The sequence below is a fragment of the Phlebotomus argentipes genome, unplaced genomic scaffold, assembly GCF_947086385.1.
Source record: "Phlebotomus argentipes unplaced genomic scaffold, Phlebotomus argentipes genome assembly contig_15, whole genome shotgun sequence".
NCBI lineage: Eukaryota > Metazoa > Arthropoda > Insecta > Diptera > Psychodidae > Phlebotomus > Phlebotomus argentipes.
This window is the reverse complement of record NW_026776181.1, coordinates 1,709,920-1,724,752: the sequence shown is the minus strand read 5'-3', so window position 1 is coordinate 1,724,752 and position 14,833 is coordinate 1,709,920. Positions and strand designations below refer to the sequence as shown.

Sequence of the window (14,833 nt, the reverse complement as noted above, 5' to 3'; positions counted from 1 at the left end):
TCTTCTTAGCTTTCGGAGAATTTTTTGCATAGCACACTATTTTTCTCTCCCCAAAAGAAAATGCACTTCTTTGGATGTTCCGTTCAATTCTCAAGTGAATATGTACTTATTTTGAAATCCCATTCTATTTTGCTTGACTCCAATCACAAAAGATGAATATAGAATAGCGCATTAATTCTTCCAATAATAATTAATCCCATAATATTAGTTGAAGTAGATTAGAATGAGAACATCATTCAGTGCTGAATGCCAATTTCTTCCGAATAATTTCCAACATATGGGATGAATTGCTCGCTATATGGTCTCACGATGGACATAAAAGATACCGCATGTGACCAAATTGTGGTCATATAATTTACTTTTATCATTCCTTTCAGTCCAATATTTCTGTGTGGTGCGTCTCTATTTGTTTGAAAGGAAAAAGTCCATTTAGGAGGTCATTCTATCCTTTCGTCCAGACACAATTGTCCCTGTCCGCAAAATGAACGATGCCCTGATTGAAGACAGAAGCATGAGAAACTCCACTGTTATGTGCTGATATCTCATGTATTATGGAATGGGACTTTTTGATAGTGCCGGGGAGTTTTATAGATATAAAACAGTGATTGTGCGACTTGTATTATCGCAGCATTTCCCAAATGCCAGCCATAGCGTGAGGAGGTGGAAAAACAAAGAGTCGTATAAATGTGTAGCCAGTGAAGGAATGAAAAGCTCAAATTCCTCTATATATTGAGTGACAATAAAAATAAGAGTGGAGAAATGCAATCGTTGCTCACTTTTCCATCGTTAAGATGCCTCCACCTCTTGGCGACAGACACCCAAAACCCTCCTTGACGGTGTGCGGCGGTGTGAGTTGTGAGAGCAAAGCTCCACCGACGGCGGAAGTGGCATCCACCCCTCACCCACTCACATGGCATTCTTCTGGGATGTTTTGTTGCCAGTGGCTGCGGATGGAAGATATGTGTAATCGCTTTTATCGGTTCCCCATATTCTTCCTCAATTCCTTTTATTTCCCATCATCTTTTAACACTATTATCATTACATTCTTGTTGTTAACTAAACGAAGCTCATTTTTAACATTCCTCTGTCGTCCCTCCTTCTGCACACTCTCCTGAAATCTCCGGATTTTTCGCAATCTCTTGCTGTGGTGTTTGCGCAACACAAATAAAAGTATTGCAATCCGGATGCAGCTGACAACCCACTGTTTGTTATGTATTTTGGTGGCGGAAAAAAAGCATTCAGGCATTTATCTACACCGCAATTCGCTTGTCCTTTACGGAAATTTGTGATTATGGACCAAAATCTCACAATAATTTTTCCTGTTTATTCACTTTCTGCAAGATGGACATGAAATAAGTGCGCGATTCGATTCGATAAGAGTTCAAGTTCTTGTCGGAAATCCCTGAACCAATTATTTGAACAGGAAATTTGTGGTGAAATTCGAAGAATTTCTTTCCTTAAAGCTAAACTTTAACACACTGTATCAGAAAAATCATTGAACATCTTTTGTATTTTCTCTAAAATCTGGCGCGACAGTCGAAACCTGCGATTTTCTTAAGAGATATTATAACCGTTTGTCCAAGAATATTATTACTGTACTCGTCAGTTTCAAATACAAGAACTTCCAGGAAGGGGAAGAGGGAGGATTTCGGATTAAAAATTGGCCATTTGACGCCTCGCATGATGTGTATGATTCATTATCGTGAAGTGTGACCGGACTGACAGGTAGAAAGGCCATTTCGTGGCCGGCCTGAGTGAAATACTGACTGAATACCACCTTTCACACTTTTATGATTTAGCGTGATGTTCCAGGAGTGAGGAAAAAAGTGCCTTCCTCTCACCGAATATCTGACAAACACTGCCCATAAAGCTCTTTAAGTGCCATTCATCATCAGGTGCACTACACACCATAGTATGTATAATTAAAATTTTAATGAAATATACTCACCTTTCAAGAACATAACCCACTCTCGCACTTGATTATTCACACCTTCAGCATCATAGAGTCAGACAGCGGAAGGGTGCTAAACCTCTGGGTTTTCACCCCTCCAGCCATCCGGCTTCTGGTGTGGGTGAGGAGGATTTTACAGCCGTGCCTCGTATCTGGGGTTGATAAAATTTCAGGGAATATAGAACAAGAATTTTACATAATGATAAAATTTTATATGAGCCTTTTATATCATTTTCCCATGGTATTTGCCATATTTTAATAAATCTGTTACACCCACAAGAATTTCACTGAATTTAAATAAGAGAAATTTGAATTCCCACCAAGATCTCTGTCTCTCTCTCTCTCTCTCTCTCTGTCTATATTTATTCACACTCCTTGGAAAGGTAGAATGAAAAAATACTTTATTGCAAGTATATACACACCTTCTCATTGCCACTCTCCGCACCCCTTCTCGAGGACAGCGCTTGGCATTATTCCTGCCGCTGAGGGATAGTCTATTGAATAATATTGTTATATAATCACCACACAGTGTAAAAAGACGGGTGATATCGTTGCGCATTGGTAAGAAACTCAATTATACAGTCCGCGATAAATGGCAGGAAATTTCATGACAAATAATGGATGGAATTCCTAATAAGATTCTTCTTCTGTGGTGAAATGGGAGCGAGACTGCGTGCTGAATTGAATATATTGCCGATGACATTTCTTTAATGCATTCCCTTCCCGTATCTATGTCATACATCTTCGCCCAGGAAGGAAGCGCCCAGGCTACATTTTGCCACATGCACTGACTGGCATTCCGTCTGACGTGTTCTGCAGCGAGCCAAGTCCTTGTCAATAGCTCAAAGTCATGCTTATGACAGTCCGATAATAAGTGCATAACAGAAAAAGGCACTTTTCTTCGTCTTTCCGTCTTTTGCAGCATTTGTCAGAGTGCTTGGAATATTTCTTCCACACAATCCTTGAGAACATGATTCCGTGTATCTCAATTTGTCTTGGCCGATATCGAGTAAATTGTCACTTGAAAATTCACACTACGACTCTTTTTCTCTCTTTCGCAGTTCATTTTGAAAAATGGCAAAATCTCTACTTTCCATAAAATATGCTTGTAGTCTGTAATTGACAACAACTTGTAACTTTATCGGCATTTCACCATATTTATTTCCTCTCCTCAAACTTCCGTGATCCCGCAGCAGGAAGTGTGAAAATCCCGGGCATCGCCTAGTAACTCTCCGCATTCAGCCATGGAGAAATGTGTGGTGAACTCTCTGGCAGTATTGAGAGAAGGGACGAGCCATAATAAATTATACAGTGGAGAAATTTATAACTTGGCTATCATTATAAATAAATACATAATACATAAATAAAAGTGGAACACCATGCACAGAAATTGAGTTGTCATTCCGAATGAGCGGCACGTACGTGTGCTATTCAATTCGTGAAAATATGCCATCATTTATGATTTTCAATTTGCTCGCCTGCGAACATCACGGCTGTTGGCAGCGCAGAAGTCTCGCGAACTGCCCTCCAGAGGGTTGTATTGTGATAAGAGAATGATACTCTTCCGGAATACACTCGACCTAGAATACACAATTCTTCATACCACTTCCCAGAAAATGAGAAGCGGCGAATGACTGATGCATGCAAATTCTAAGTAAATATCGATATGCTTTTAAAGATAAATAACAACAAAATCTATGCAAAACATCTTCATTGCACTAATTAAATAAATGATTCAGACAATAAAAGTAGAAATGCATATGAAATTCTTTTCACTTTTGCACAAAACCTACAAATTAAGTCCAGTGTAAAGTGTGGAAAAACATATTGCCTGTAGGTTTCCACCTCTAAGAAATATATTGCAAGTTCTGTTCTCATTTCCATGAATCTTTAATTAAAATGCTCATGATCATTAATCTGTGTGAAGAATTTCAATTTATGGAGAGTCTTCCATTTAATTGACCCACTAATAAACAATGTACACATTTTTGCAGTGATGCTTCATTAGCCAGCAGTTTCTGGGCCAGAGAATGCCTCCGTGTTGAGCGAAGGTGGAAGAAATTTCATCAGGTAATCTATTAATTGATCACAGGAGCAATTTGTACTGTGTGGTGTTCAGATGGAATTTGTACTGCGAGCTTATCAAAGAGCGACCAGCATCAACACCCTCCCGTTCAATTCCTCTGGCTCCTCACACCCTCTCGGTGCAATATATAACCTGCAGAGCGCCTCTGCTGAGCCACAAAGTCAGAAAAGGGGGTGCGAAGGGCGCACAAAGGTGGGCGAGAGCCAATCACTCTACCCATGAATTCCTTTTGCGCCGGAATCGAAAGTATGTGTGAGAAAGAATCGAAGGATTGAGAAATAAAGTGGTGGCAGAAATGAAATATACTTCCCACCCTCCGGAGCAACTGTCCAGGGGCTGATACAGAAGTGAAAAAAATATACGACATCCCGGAGGATCGTTTGTGTCTAATCTGACATATAGGCGTCTATTTATCATCGATAAGCACATTTTGAATAAATGTCTGTGGTATGTGTTTTGATTTTATCAATTGAACACCACAATTCGCTTCTGCCACCGGAAATTTGAGCGGGAAAGAGGGGGAAAAGTCCTCCACACTATCCAAGACAATTCGCCATCTTTCATCTGGAAAATATTTTCGAGGGAAGTTTTCAACCCTCACTCTCAGAATATATGTTTGAGTTCACTTTCCGTTCCCAAAATTGAAAAAAAATGTGTTAAATCCAATATTCAATCATCACTATTCAATCTCTTAACCCAGTTTAAAGAGCTAGCTTTAACGACTTATGTGTGATGCATACGAATGTATGTAAATATTCCTCGAATATATCTCACAATACACAATAAATTGGGAAGAAATCATCATAAACATCCATGCCACATGATGCTAATAGCCTTGGTGAATTCCACCCGCTCTGGAATTTCCTCGACAATATTTTAATGTCATTTTACTTATTTTGAAATATATTATCAAATTTGCTCCACAACTGCCACAAGCAGTCACATCACAAAATATTCATGACAAATGAATCTCAATCACACGGGAAAGGCACTCGGCATGGAGTCTCGCCCTACGACGCTTCCGGGTGGCGTTTTTCCACCCCACACGCCGAGGCGGCACACCAGCTGGACCACGACGTCTTCCGGGCTGGCATGTGTCCCCGAGGATTTCGCCTCTGCAAGCCGGCAAGTTTTGGCTGGCGCGTGAATATTTCACATTGGAATATTCAGTTGCGAGTATCATCCAAATGTAATAAGATGTGGCATTTGAATATCGTCGGGACATCATCGCAGTCGCTGGGGACAAAGGACCCGACACCCGATGGTCTGAGATGAAAAATACACAAAGAAGTCACAACACTCAGGAGGCGGTGTGAGTCGCGTTTTCGTCATGTTGTCGTCATTTTCCCACCCAATGCGGTTTGTATTTTTTCTTCTTCGGCTCCTCCCCCGCCCAATGTCCCCGCGGGGGCACCACCACTACCAGGGACACTGCGAAGGGAATTCTCTCCGCCGCACGTTGCCATACATTTCGGCTGGGGATGCCCTCGAGGGCTTGACATGTACGAATTCCAAGGAGCGTGATGATATCTAAATTTGACGTCTTTATAAATTGTTGCGAGGCAAGGCAAAAAATGAATAAATGGAGCTGCTCGATGGAAAATCGCCACTAGGTATGTATGTGGTGATTGCGGGTGGCGATGGTAAATAAGTCATCATTGTCAAGCTCGATGGCTTATTTCAAGAAGTACAGAAGAATTTATTTACTAACTGTGCTGACATTTCATATTACCAATCGGAATTTAACTATAATTTTTTGAAAGGAAGTAGGATAAGAGATCACACTTAAAATCACTGTTAATTTTCTACAGATGATATAATTCAGTGCAAATGTTTGCCCGATGAGGATCTATATATAATATATATTTTATTTTACAAAAGTCCAGTCATTTGAACTTGCCAAAACATTTTCAGCATTTCACAAAACTCTCGTGAATATGTGCAAATAAAGTGAAACTTGTCTTTTCGTTAAATTTGCCAACATCAAGAGTGACTGATTCCTATTCATAATACATCCTCTTCGACCCACTTTCTCGCCCCTCAGCCTGCCGCTGGTCCTATTGATGGGTGTGTGGATGCATTTCAAACACTCACAATGGATATAAAGCACATCACGTACCATTTCCTGCTGAATTCCCAACTCCCTCTCTCGCTCTCTCTCTTTCTCGCTCTCACTCCTGTCCTGCCGAAATCCCGAGAGTGCCCAATAATAGGATCAGCCCTGCTCCACATATATTTTTCATTTTCACGGATTGAAAAATACATGCAGGAAAATATTGTGAAATATTTGTCGAAGTGATACGTCGAAAAATAAAGCGTTTTATTTCGAGGTGGTACAAGGACGTGCCCGAAATAACCGATAAAATTCCCGCCGAATACCTCGACATGCGAGAGCATTCCTGAATTATGAGGTTTTCCCCATGATTTCCCCCGCGCGCATGTATAAAATCTTCATCACAATGTTGGATGGTGGACACATTTTTGCATATGTGGAGAGAAAGTGCGAGGGTGCGGAGGAAATTGCGGACAAAAGTACAAATCGTGTGAATTGATTGTGGTTCAATTTGAATTGAATTACCAAATAGATTGTCGCTGCCTATGATCAATTACATTGGCCTCCACTGTATTCCACAGTTCAGCATTTTCCATCATATTACACCCCAATGGGACCATTCGGCATTTGGGGAATGATTTTACACACCTTTGACATTTTCTCTTCCTGCCCCAATTTGCCTTTCATTTGAATTTTATATCATTGCTCAAATATCTCTGAGGGAATAAATAAATTCTTTTTTCCTCCGTGGAATTCGAAATGTGGTGGTAAATTTATCAATAATTTGGAGCATTAATAAGGAGAATAAAAAATTTCACAAAATCTACAAAAAAAATATTATGCATGTTGAATTTTGTTATTTTTTCAAACTTCAAATTTTGTTTGAGTCTTGGCTAAGAAATTCTATTCGTTCGAATTTTCAAGACACATCAGAAGACAACATTACCGATTGTCGGCAGAAATGTCCGATGAGACCAGCAAATTGACAAATTCCTTACAAGGTCGTCGTGTTGTCAAATAGGCATTTGCAAAAATTTTCTCTCACGCAAAAATCACGGGATTTTCGGGGATTTTCCGTGCTCTCAGAGCATTTTGCACTCTGGAAGCGACTGCCAAAGGCTCCCAAGTGCGTGACTGCGTGGCACAGTAGCGTGGAGACACGATTGCTAGTGATTTTTTCGTCCAAAGAATGATTTTGATATGACGTGTTGCCTCGAAGAGCAAGAACCTCCAGAATTTCCATATGTCAGACGTAAAATCCGCCGAAGCTGATAAAGTAACTGATACAGCGAGTGGGGAAACTGGCGAGACCGTGGGGAGGAATGTAACATTTCAGAATCAAGGTAAGCCGCCCAGGAATTGAAGGTCTGCCTCTGGACAGCACTTCATCGGATTCTCTCTTTGCAGACGCAGCGAAATCCGCAAGGAAATATCACAGAAATATGATTATTTACTATGGAAAAGAGGTAATCTGTATAATCGCATTAGTACTGACCACGTATGCAACGCTGCAGAATAAGTGAGTGGCTTCTTCAGCACTTCCGGACGCCTGATTCGCTCACGCAGGCTCTGTTTTTTTGCAGTGCCACCCGGACGTCGCGCCCGCCAGTGCCAAGACACTTCTTCTCAGCCGGATCGCTGGTCAGCGACTCCCCGGATGGACGCTTGGGCCCCACACAGACCCGCGTCACGTTGTCAGAGCTCTCATTCGTCCTGTACTACGCTCCGTGGTGCGGGAACAGCCAGAGAGCGCGCGAGGCGTACGACCACGCGGCGCGGCTCTTCTACAGGGACGCGCATTTCGCGGCCATCAATTGCTGGCAGCCGGGCGGAGAGTGCAGACTGCAGTACTCGAAGGTCCAGTCCTGGCCAGTGCTGATGGCCTACATGCCCGGCGGCCTGGCGGTGCAGTTCAACGGGCAGTGGCTGCCCAAGAATCTGGTCAAGTTCGTGCGTTCGCTCATTCAACCCATCCAACGTGAGTATCTGAAGGGCTTCTCTTCCTCTTGACATTGTCACTCTCTCTCTCTTTCTCTCTCTGGACAGGCGTCAGCATTCCTAACGAGCTCCTCAAGATGCTCACCGGACACGATGCCGTTGTCGTAGCGTTTATGGACATGGAGAAACACCAGAAGGCGTACCAGATGTTCTTCCAGACAGCCGTGAAGTTTCTCGAGCGCGATCCCGTGCGCGAGATGCAATTTGCCGTCGTGACTGGAGAGTCCGCGAAGGCTTTCGGCGTGGACACAGTGCCAAGCATTCGGCTGTATCAATGGAACGAGACACTTGAGTACTTCAACTCTACATGGACAGTGCCCAATATCACATCCTGGATCGTGGATCACAATCAGCAAGTGACTCTCTGGATGTCACCGCCGGGCACCAAGTCCAAGGTGTTCGCGCAGTTCATCAAGCAAGGCGCTGGGCTGCTTCTGTTCACGCCCAGGAACTTCTACTGGGACTGGACGGACGGCTACACGATGATGCGACAGATGGGCATGGAGTACTACAACTGCCTCGGCGACAAGTGGATCAACGAGATGTCGCGGGAGTTCATGACGTACCAGCGGAAGGATCATCACTACAATCACGTGGAGTTGAAGGACATGTGTGAGGATCTGGTGAGGAGGCTGCAGCGCCAGAGTCCGTTCGGTAGTGCATCACAACCGCCACGGCATCGCTCGATCTCTGTGCACTTCGTCAATGTGCTCAACTCATCCAAGAACGTGGAAAGTGACCTGTTGCGGGACATTTGCCACATCGAGGAGGACGCCGTGTCCAAGTATACACACCCCGAGGCGCCTTCGTGTCACTCGCGGAGCGTGCAGAGTGAGAGGCGGCATTGCGACGGAGACTTCTTCGAGGAGTTGTCCAGTCACGCGCAGCCCTCGATGAATCCGTACGACAAGCGGAGTCCTGAGGGCTTGCGCAGCATCGCGCACAGGCGACAGTGCGAACTTCTGTATCACGGCGAGATGATCCAGGAGGCGATCTTCTTCAATGCCAGCCAATCGAGCGCCGACCTGGCAGAAGGTTTCTCTGGATTGGCGTGCAAATACAACAAGACAATGTCGTTCATCGTGATCGACAGCCTGACTTATCATCCGTTCGCCGAGCGCCTGGGCGTCGATGTTCTGGCCCAGAAGGACAAGAGTGCGGTCTTTATCATTGACCCCGAGGTGCGTCTTATCTCCTTATGACTCTCAACTTTGCAAAATATATTAACAAATTCGTCTCTTTGTAGAATGAATCGACATACTTGATGAAGGAGGAAATCTCGCTGAAGAATATCATGCAATTCGTGCGGAACTTCTTCCAGCGACGTCTCAACAGACACCTCAAGACTTCAGACGCGCCCACGCGATTCACCCACATGTACTCGAACACCAATCACACTGGCATTAACTTCCACGTGGTGTCGGCGAGGAGCTTCGTGGAGAGTGTATTGGAGTCCTCGAGTACGGATGTGGTGCTGTTCACGTCCACAAATTGTGCCTTCTGTACGATGATGTCGCAAAATGTGCTGCAAGTGGCGCAGATCCTGGGCAAAATTTCTCACTTGCGCTTCCTCAGCATCGACGGCGACCGTAATGATTTGCCGTGGCAGTACCAGATGGAGTACTTTCCCACGTTGGTCGTCTTTCCCGGTCACAGCAAGGCCGAGTCGCGCATCTTTCCCATGAATCTGCCCGTGACTGTGCAGAACATCCTCAGCTTCGTGGTGGCGAATCTGGAGCGCTCCAGTCGCCTGCAAGCCATCGTGCTGGCGTGTCGCGCATCCAAGAAGATACCCTCGCTGGAGCATTGCATCGACGTGCTGCGCGTGGAGGTGGAGGATGACATCTCGGAGAGCCTGAGGCAGTGGCGATTGAGGGCGCACAAGCGCTCCTCCATTCTCAGGCGCCTGCAGCTCCTGCGCGAGCTGTACTTGCATTTGTACAAGACAAATCAATTCTGTGATTTTAAGCAATTAGAACAGTCGGTGAGGCGCATTGTTAAGATTTGGAGTTGATGAAGAATGTGAAGCCTTTGTTATGAAATTGCTCTGTTTTTTGCCTGAAATGAAATGAGCGGACGTGAGTTAGTTCCAAATGACGCAAAAGGACTTTCATTACGCTTGGCAGATTATTGATTTCTAATGCCCATGAGTCGATTAGGGCTGGTTGGTGCTAATGACTGTCTCTCTGTGATTAGCGCTCCGGCACGCAAAAGGCACCGGACGCATGGTCTTGAAGGACGAGCCAAAGGGACAGAAAACTCCCCAAAATTACATGTTTCAAGCTTAGTATTCGCAAATTTTGCATGTTTTTATCATCAGAAGGGAGAAATATTCGCGTAAGTTATTCTAGACTTGCAAGTTATCCTGCAATTTTGTATCCTTCTGGTTACTTGAAACTTTCGTTGAGCGTTTTTATTCGGAAAACACTCGGCATTTGTGTGGGAATGTGAAGGAAAATTCAATCACTTCCACAGACTAATCAGGAAATCACGTAAACTTGACCACTAATGCCGAATAGATTTATTGATTCTCAGGTTAATGTCTGTTTAGTGGTCAAGCGAAAAGGGAGTGAAAAGCTGGGTGAATAGTGAAATATGGGCTGCAAAACCTCTTCTTCAGTCACGCCAGACATCGAACAAATTGCCAATCAAAGCAGAGCCATTAATGTTAAGGTGATAAATTGTTTCATTAATTAATCATGACTATTTCTGTTATTCTTGACTATATATTATTTCGTCTCAGGATGGCGAAACATTTGAGAATGCCTTTCAGAAGCTGGATGAGGAGATCTTGCTACTGGAGATGCGATGTCCAGGAGCCAGATTAGCCACAGCAGAAGCCTGGGTGGAACATCTTGAGAGCCTGAAAAGACAAAACGAGCTTCCGATTGATTTCTCCGATGATCCCTTCACTGTCCAAGACACGAAACCGTCTCTAAGCAGCGAGAAAGAGGATCTTCACAAGGTCCGTACTGTACGTATATTAATTCCCAAGTCTTAAACTGAATTCACATTGAAATACAATCATGTAAATAGATTGCTCTTCAGCTGGGAATCACTGTCGATGGAAGAAAAGCAGTTGAACAAGAGGAATTCATGGCCAAAGTGAGTGCGAGATCAATACATATCACTGATGATCAGCTGCATTTGGAGATGATTCAGCATGGTGAACAGAGAATTGAGGATTTGAAGCAGGAATTCACCAGGTTGAAAAGTCTTTACGAAGAACAGGATGGACTTTGGGGTAAAACTCTACGTGTTTTTGCTCAAAATTATGAGACTTAACATTCTCTAATCGTTACAGCTTCAATCACTGGAGGAATTTACAGTTCTGCTCTGGAAGAGAGACTCGAGCGGGAATTGTCTGAGGCTCGCCAAATGCGTGACAGACTCGCTTCTGTGGCTGAACAGTGGAGAACTTCCGGAGCTTTGCTTCAGGCAGCCACAAAGTGTTCACAGCAAGTTATTCAGTATTGGAACTTAATTCCTCTCACCCGGAAGATGGACGATAAATTGTCTCTGGTTCTGGACTGTCGACATGCTCTTCAGGCTGCCATTAAAGCGTACGAAGGAGCACAAAGTGCTCTGCCTCAAGCTGAGATCCTCCGCAACAGACTTCTGGCGAGCGTGAAGAACGCCAGTTTGTACTTGATCACTGACATGGTGAATGAGAAGAAGTACGAGCAGGCCAAGAAAGCATTCGAAGACTTCCAGGAGATTCTGACCGGCACTCTTTCATGGCTCCAGAACACCTTCTCAGAGAGTCTGGGGAAAGACATCCGTGATTCCGAGGAAGTCATGGTGCAATTGGCCAAAAGACTGCGCCAAGAGAGACTCAAATTCATCGCCACACAATTCAGACACGGCGTTTATTTGCCACGGAATAAGGAGAGGTAGCAAGGATTACCTATCAGGAGTTAAGATGAGATGCATCTCCTGGTCGGGTTTCGCGCCCTTTGGTAAGTTCTTCGCCTTCCGTCGTCTTCTGTACCAACCTCTGAGGAACGGCGCCAGAAGTCTCTCGTCTATATCGTCATGTCCGCCAGTCAGAATGCTCACAGGATAGCCCACGATGAAGACAATCATTGCCCCGATCACTGAGTAGTACATGAAGCCGATGCGGAAGATCCAAGGCACGTTTGAGTTGTCGTGATGCTCGTTGAGGATGATAGATGTGGTGTTGGCGAATTCCGGGTTGTTGCAGCCTGTGAGATTGAACGGAAGACTCGTGTACTTGAGATTTCCTTCCATGATGTTGAGCTGAGCGCCGAGAACAATGCCACTGACAATGATTAGGGAGGCATAAGCACCCCAACGAGCGCCTGTTGTGTTGGCGCGCGGACAAACCATGCCCAGAGTGAAAATGCCAAGGAGAGTTCCAGCCGTGACGCCTCCGATTGAAATTCCCAAGCTGAAGATATTGCCTAGCTTTTCAACGACGAACACGAGGCCAAGACAAGTGGTTCCGATTACGACCACCAACAGCTTCATAATGCGACTGCCCGTTTCGTCAGACAGCGAAGGATATCTGCAGAAAAAGAAAAGATGCTCAGTGAATTTCTTGGTGAATATGCAAGATTGGAATGTCACTTCATTTAGAGATTTGCGAAATTTGCAAGGTTTGTTTATAAGATATTCTTCTCAAAGGATTCGTCATGATTTTCTAAAAGATTTATGAAATTCAAGAATGGCGTGCCACTCAAAAGTGATATAAAGCAACTTCTTGCCATTTGAATACATTCAATTATTTTTAACTCACTTGTGCTTCACGAAGTCCATGTAGAATGTTCCCGCCAGAGTGTTCATGCAGCTGGACATGGAGGACAGCGCGGCTGAGAAGATTCCCGCCACGAAGAGGCCAGAGAGTCCGGGAATGGACGAAGCAACATCCAAAACGTAGTAGGCAAAAATTTGATCGGCTTTCTTCACAGATCCGTTGCTCACGGGATCACAATCCGCGTACTTTCCATAAACTATCAATCCGTTGTAAACCGAGCAGAGCTTGATGATAATATGACCGATGCCGAAGATCCAGACGACCTTCCGCGAATCCGACAAGGTGGGAATGGCCAGGAAGCGCTGAACGCACTCAGGCGAGACGCCAATATTCGAGATCCACATCGTTGTCAGTCCAATGCTGACCATCCAGAATGACGAGCGCACAAAAGGATCTGTGTTCATACTGGAAAATACAAGATTAATATTATTTTTAGATACTGGATGAATTTGCACAACAGATTTATCTCCCGATTCAATGCCTTTCAGCGTGACATAAATTACACGACATTATCGCAAGAGCCGTGAATCATAGACAGTGCAAAGAGATGAGATTTCAGATGCTAAATGGAATGATCAGATAAACTCACTCGAAGATAATTATCCGCTCTCCGCGATCGGCAATTCTGAACACTTCGGCGAATCCGCCCAGCATATTCGTGCCCATGATGATCACTACAACCAGAGCGCCAACCATGAGGAGGAATTGAATCTGAAAACGAGCCACAGATCAGCACAATTCGTCGTGAATTGAATGTAATTTAGACACACTAACTATTTCAGACTCTTTCGTTTGGTGGAATTATTCACAATTGCTCTTGAGCGTTTGACTTCTTTAGTGAATTGCGTGAGCCGCGTGAGCAGTAAAGCAGCAAATTTTATCATTGATTGGAAATTAATATTTAGAAAAAAAAATCATGAAATTATTGGATAATTAGCATAAGATAATAGAAACCGTTCACGTATTAGGAAAATATCGGTTAAATCTGCGGTTAATAAATTACTGATAAGTTAATTATAAAATCACTTTAAGCAAGTGAATATTAAGTAATCTAAAAAAAAACCTTTGCACTCATTGTTAACTAGAAAAATATCCTAAAATCTCGTGAATTGTAGAAATTGTTCACGCAGTGAATTATTGGATGTCGCATTGAGAGAAGCTCACCGTGTCCGTCCAGACAACAGCCCTGATGCCGCCGATCGTGGTGTAGAAAATGCAGATGACGCACATCACGGGCGTGATGATGTGCAGATTGATGCCCGTGACTTGGCTGAAGGCGATGGCGGGCGCGTAAATGAGCACAGGAACGCCCAGGATGGTGCACAGCGTATACAGTCCGCTGGCCAGGTTGCGCAAGCTCACGCCGAAGCGCTTCTCAAGATAACCATAGCACGAGGTGATCTGCAGCTCCATGAAGACGGGCAGATAGAGGTGTGACATGGCGATGGTGACCACGAGTCCGGAGATGGCGCACACCCAATACTGCGTCCCGTGAAGGTACATTTCCGCCGGCACGCCAAGCATCGTCACGGCCGAGATGTGTGTGGCCGTGAGGGAGATCGCCACCGGGAACACCCCCATCTTCTTACTGCCCAGCAAATACTCAGCCGTGGTGTTCTGCTTCTGCGTGCGACAGAAGCCAAAGTACACGCCAATGAGGCCCGAGATGGCCAGCATCGAGCCGAACACGATATAATCGTACACACTGAAGTACAGCTCCATTGCTGCCAAAGGAATCGTCACGCCGCGGCAGTCACTGGCCTCCTACTAAATCCCATCGCGCAGCATCGCAGACTTTTTATCACGCTCGCAACCTGCTCTAATCCGAAAGCTCCTCATACCGCGCGCCTTATCTGTTGCATGGGAGGAAATTCGCAGCTGTAAATCACCGCGAACAACACGTTGTAAATCTCCGGCGCAGAGGAAAACCTCCACAGACGGCTCCCGTTCTCCCTGCGTCTCAAAAGT

At 44.6% G+C, this 14,833-nt stretch overlaps 3 protein-coding genes across 3 annotated transcripts; 2 read left to right on the top strand and 1 right to left on the bottom strand.

Moving 5' to 3' along the window:
- The first annotated feature begins 7,092 nt into the window (after positions 1–7,092).
- Positions 7,093–10,184, top strand: LOC132261750 (thioredoxin domain-containing protein 11). Its single transcript, XM_059760699.1, has 5 exons — positions 7,093–7,433; positions 7,498–7,609; positions 7,674–8,068; positions 8,137–9,269; positions 9,335–10,184. The coding sequence occupies exons 1-5, from the start codon at positions 7,334–7,336 to the stop codon at positions 10,100–10,102; spliced, it is 2,508 nt and encodes an 835-aa protein (XP_059616682.1). The 5' UTR covers positions 7,093–7,333; the 3' UTR covers positions 10,103–10,184.
- A 412-nt stretch (positions 10,185–10,596) lies between these two features.
- On the top strand, positions 10,597–11,985 carry LOC132263495 (uncharacterized). Its single transcript, XM_059763278.1, has 4 exons — positions 10,597–10,761; positions 10,832–11,062; positions 11,125–11,332; positions 11,393–11,985. The coding sequence occupies exons 1-4, from the start codon at positions 10,684–10,686 to the stop codon at positions 11,983–11,985; spliced, it is 1,110 nt and encodes a 369-aa protein (XP_059619261.1). The 5' UTR covers positions 10,597–10,683.
- LOC132262333 (sodium-coupled monocarboxylate transporter 2-like) lies at positions 11,890–14,630 on the bottom strand. The gene is made up of 4 exons (XM_059761583.1): positions 14,030–14,630; positions 13,455–13,576; positions 12,848–13,270; positions 11,890–12,616 (listed from the first exon to the last, which is right to left on the bottom strand). The coding sequence occupies exons 1-4, from the start codon at positions 14,585–14,587 to the stop codon at positions 11,992–11,994; spliced, it is 1,728 nt and encodes a 575-aa protein (XP_059617566.1). The 5' UTR covers positions 14,588–14,630; the 3' UTR covers positions 11,890–11,991.
- Positions 14,631–14,833: the final 203 nt, after the last annotated feature.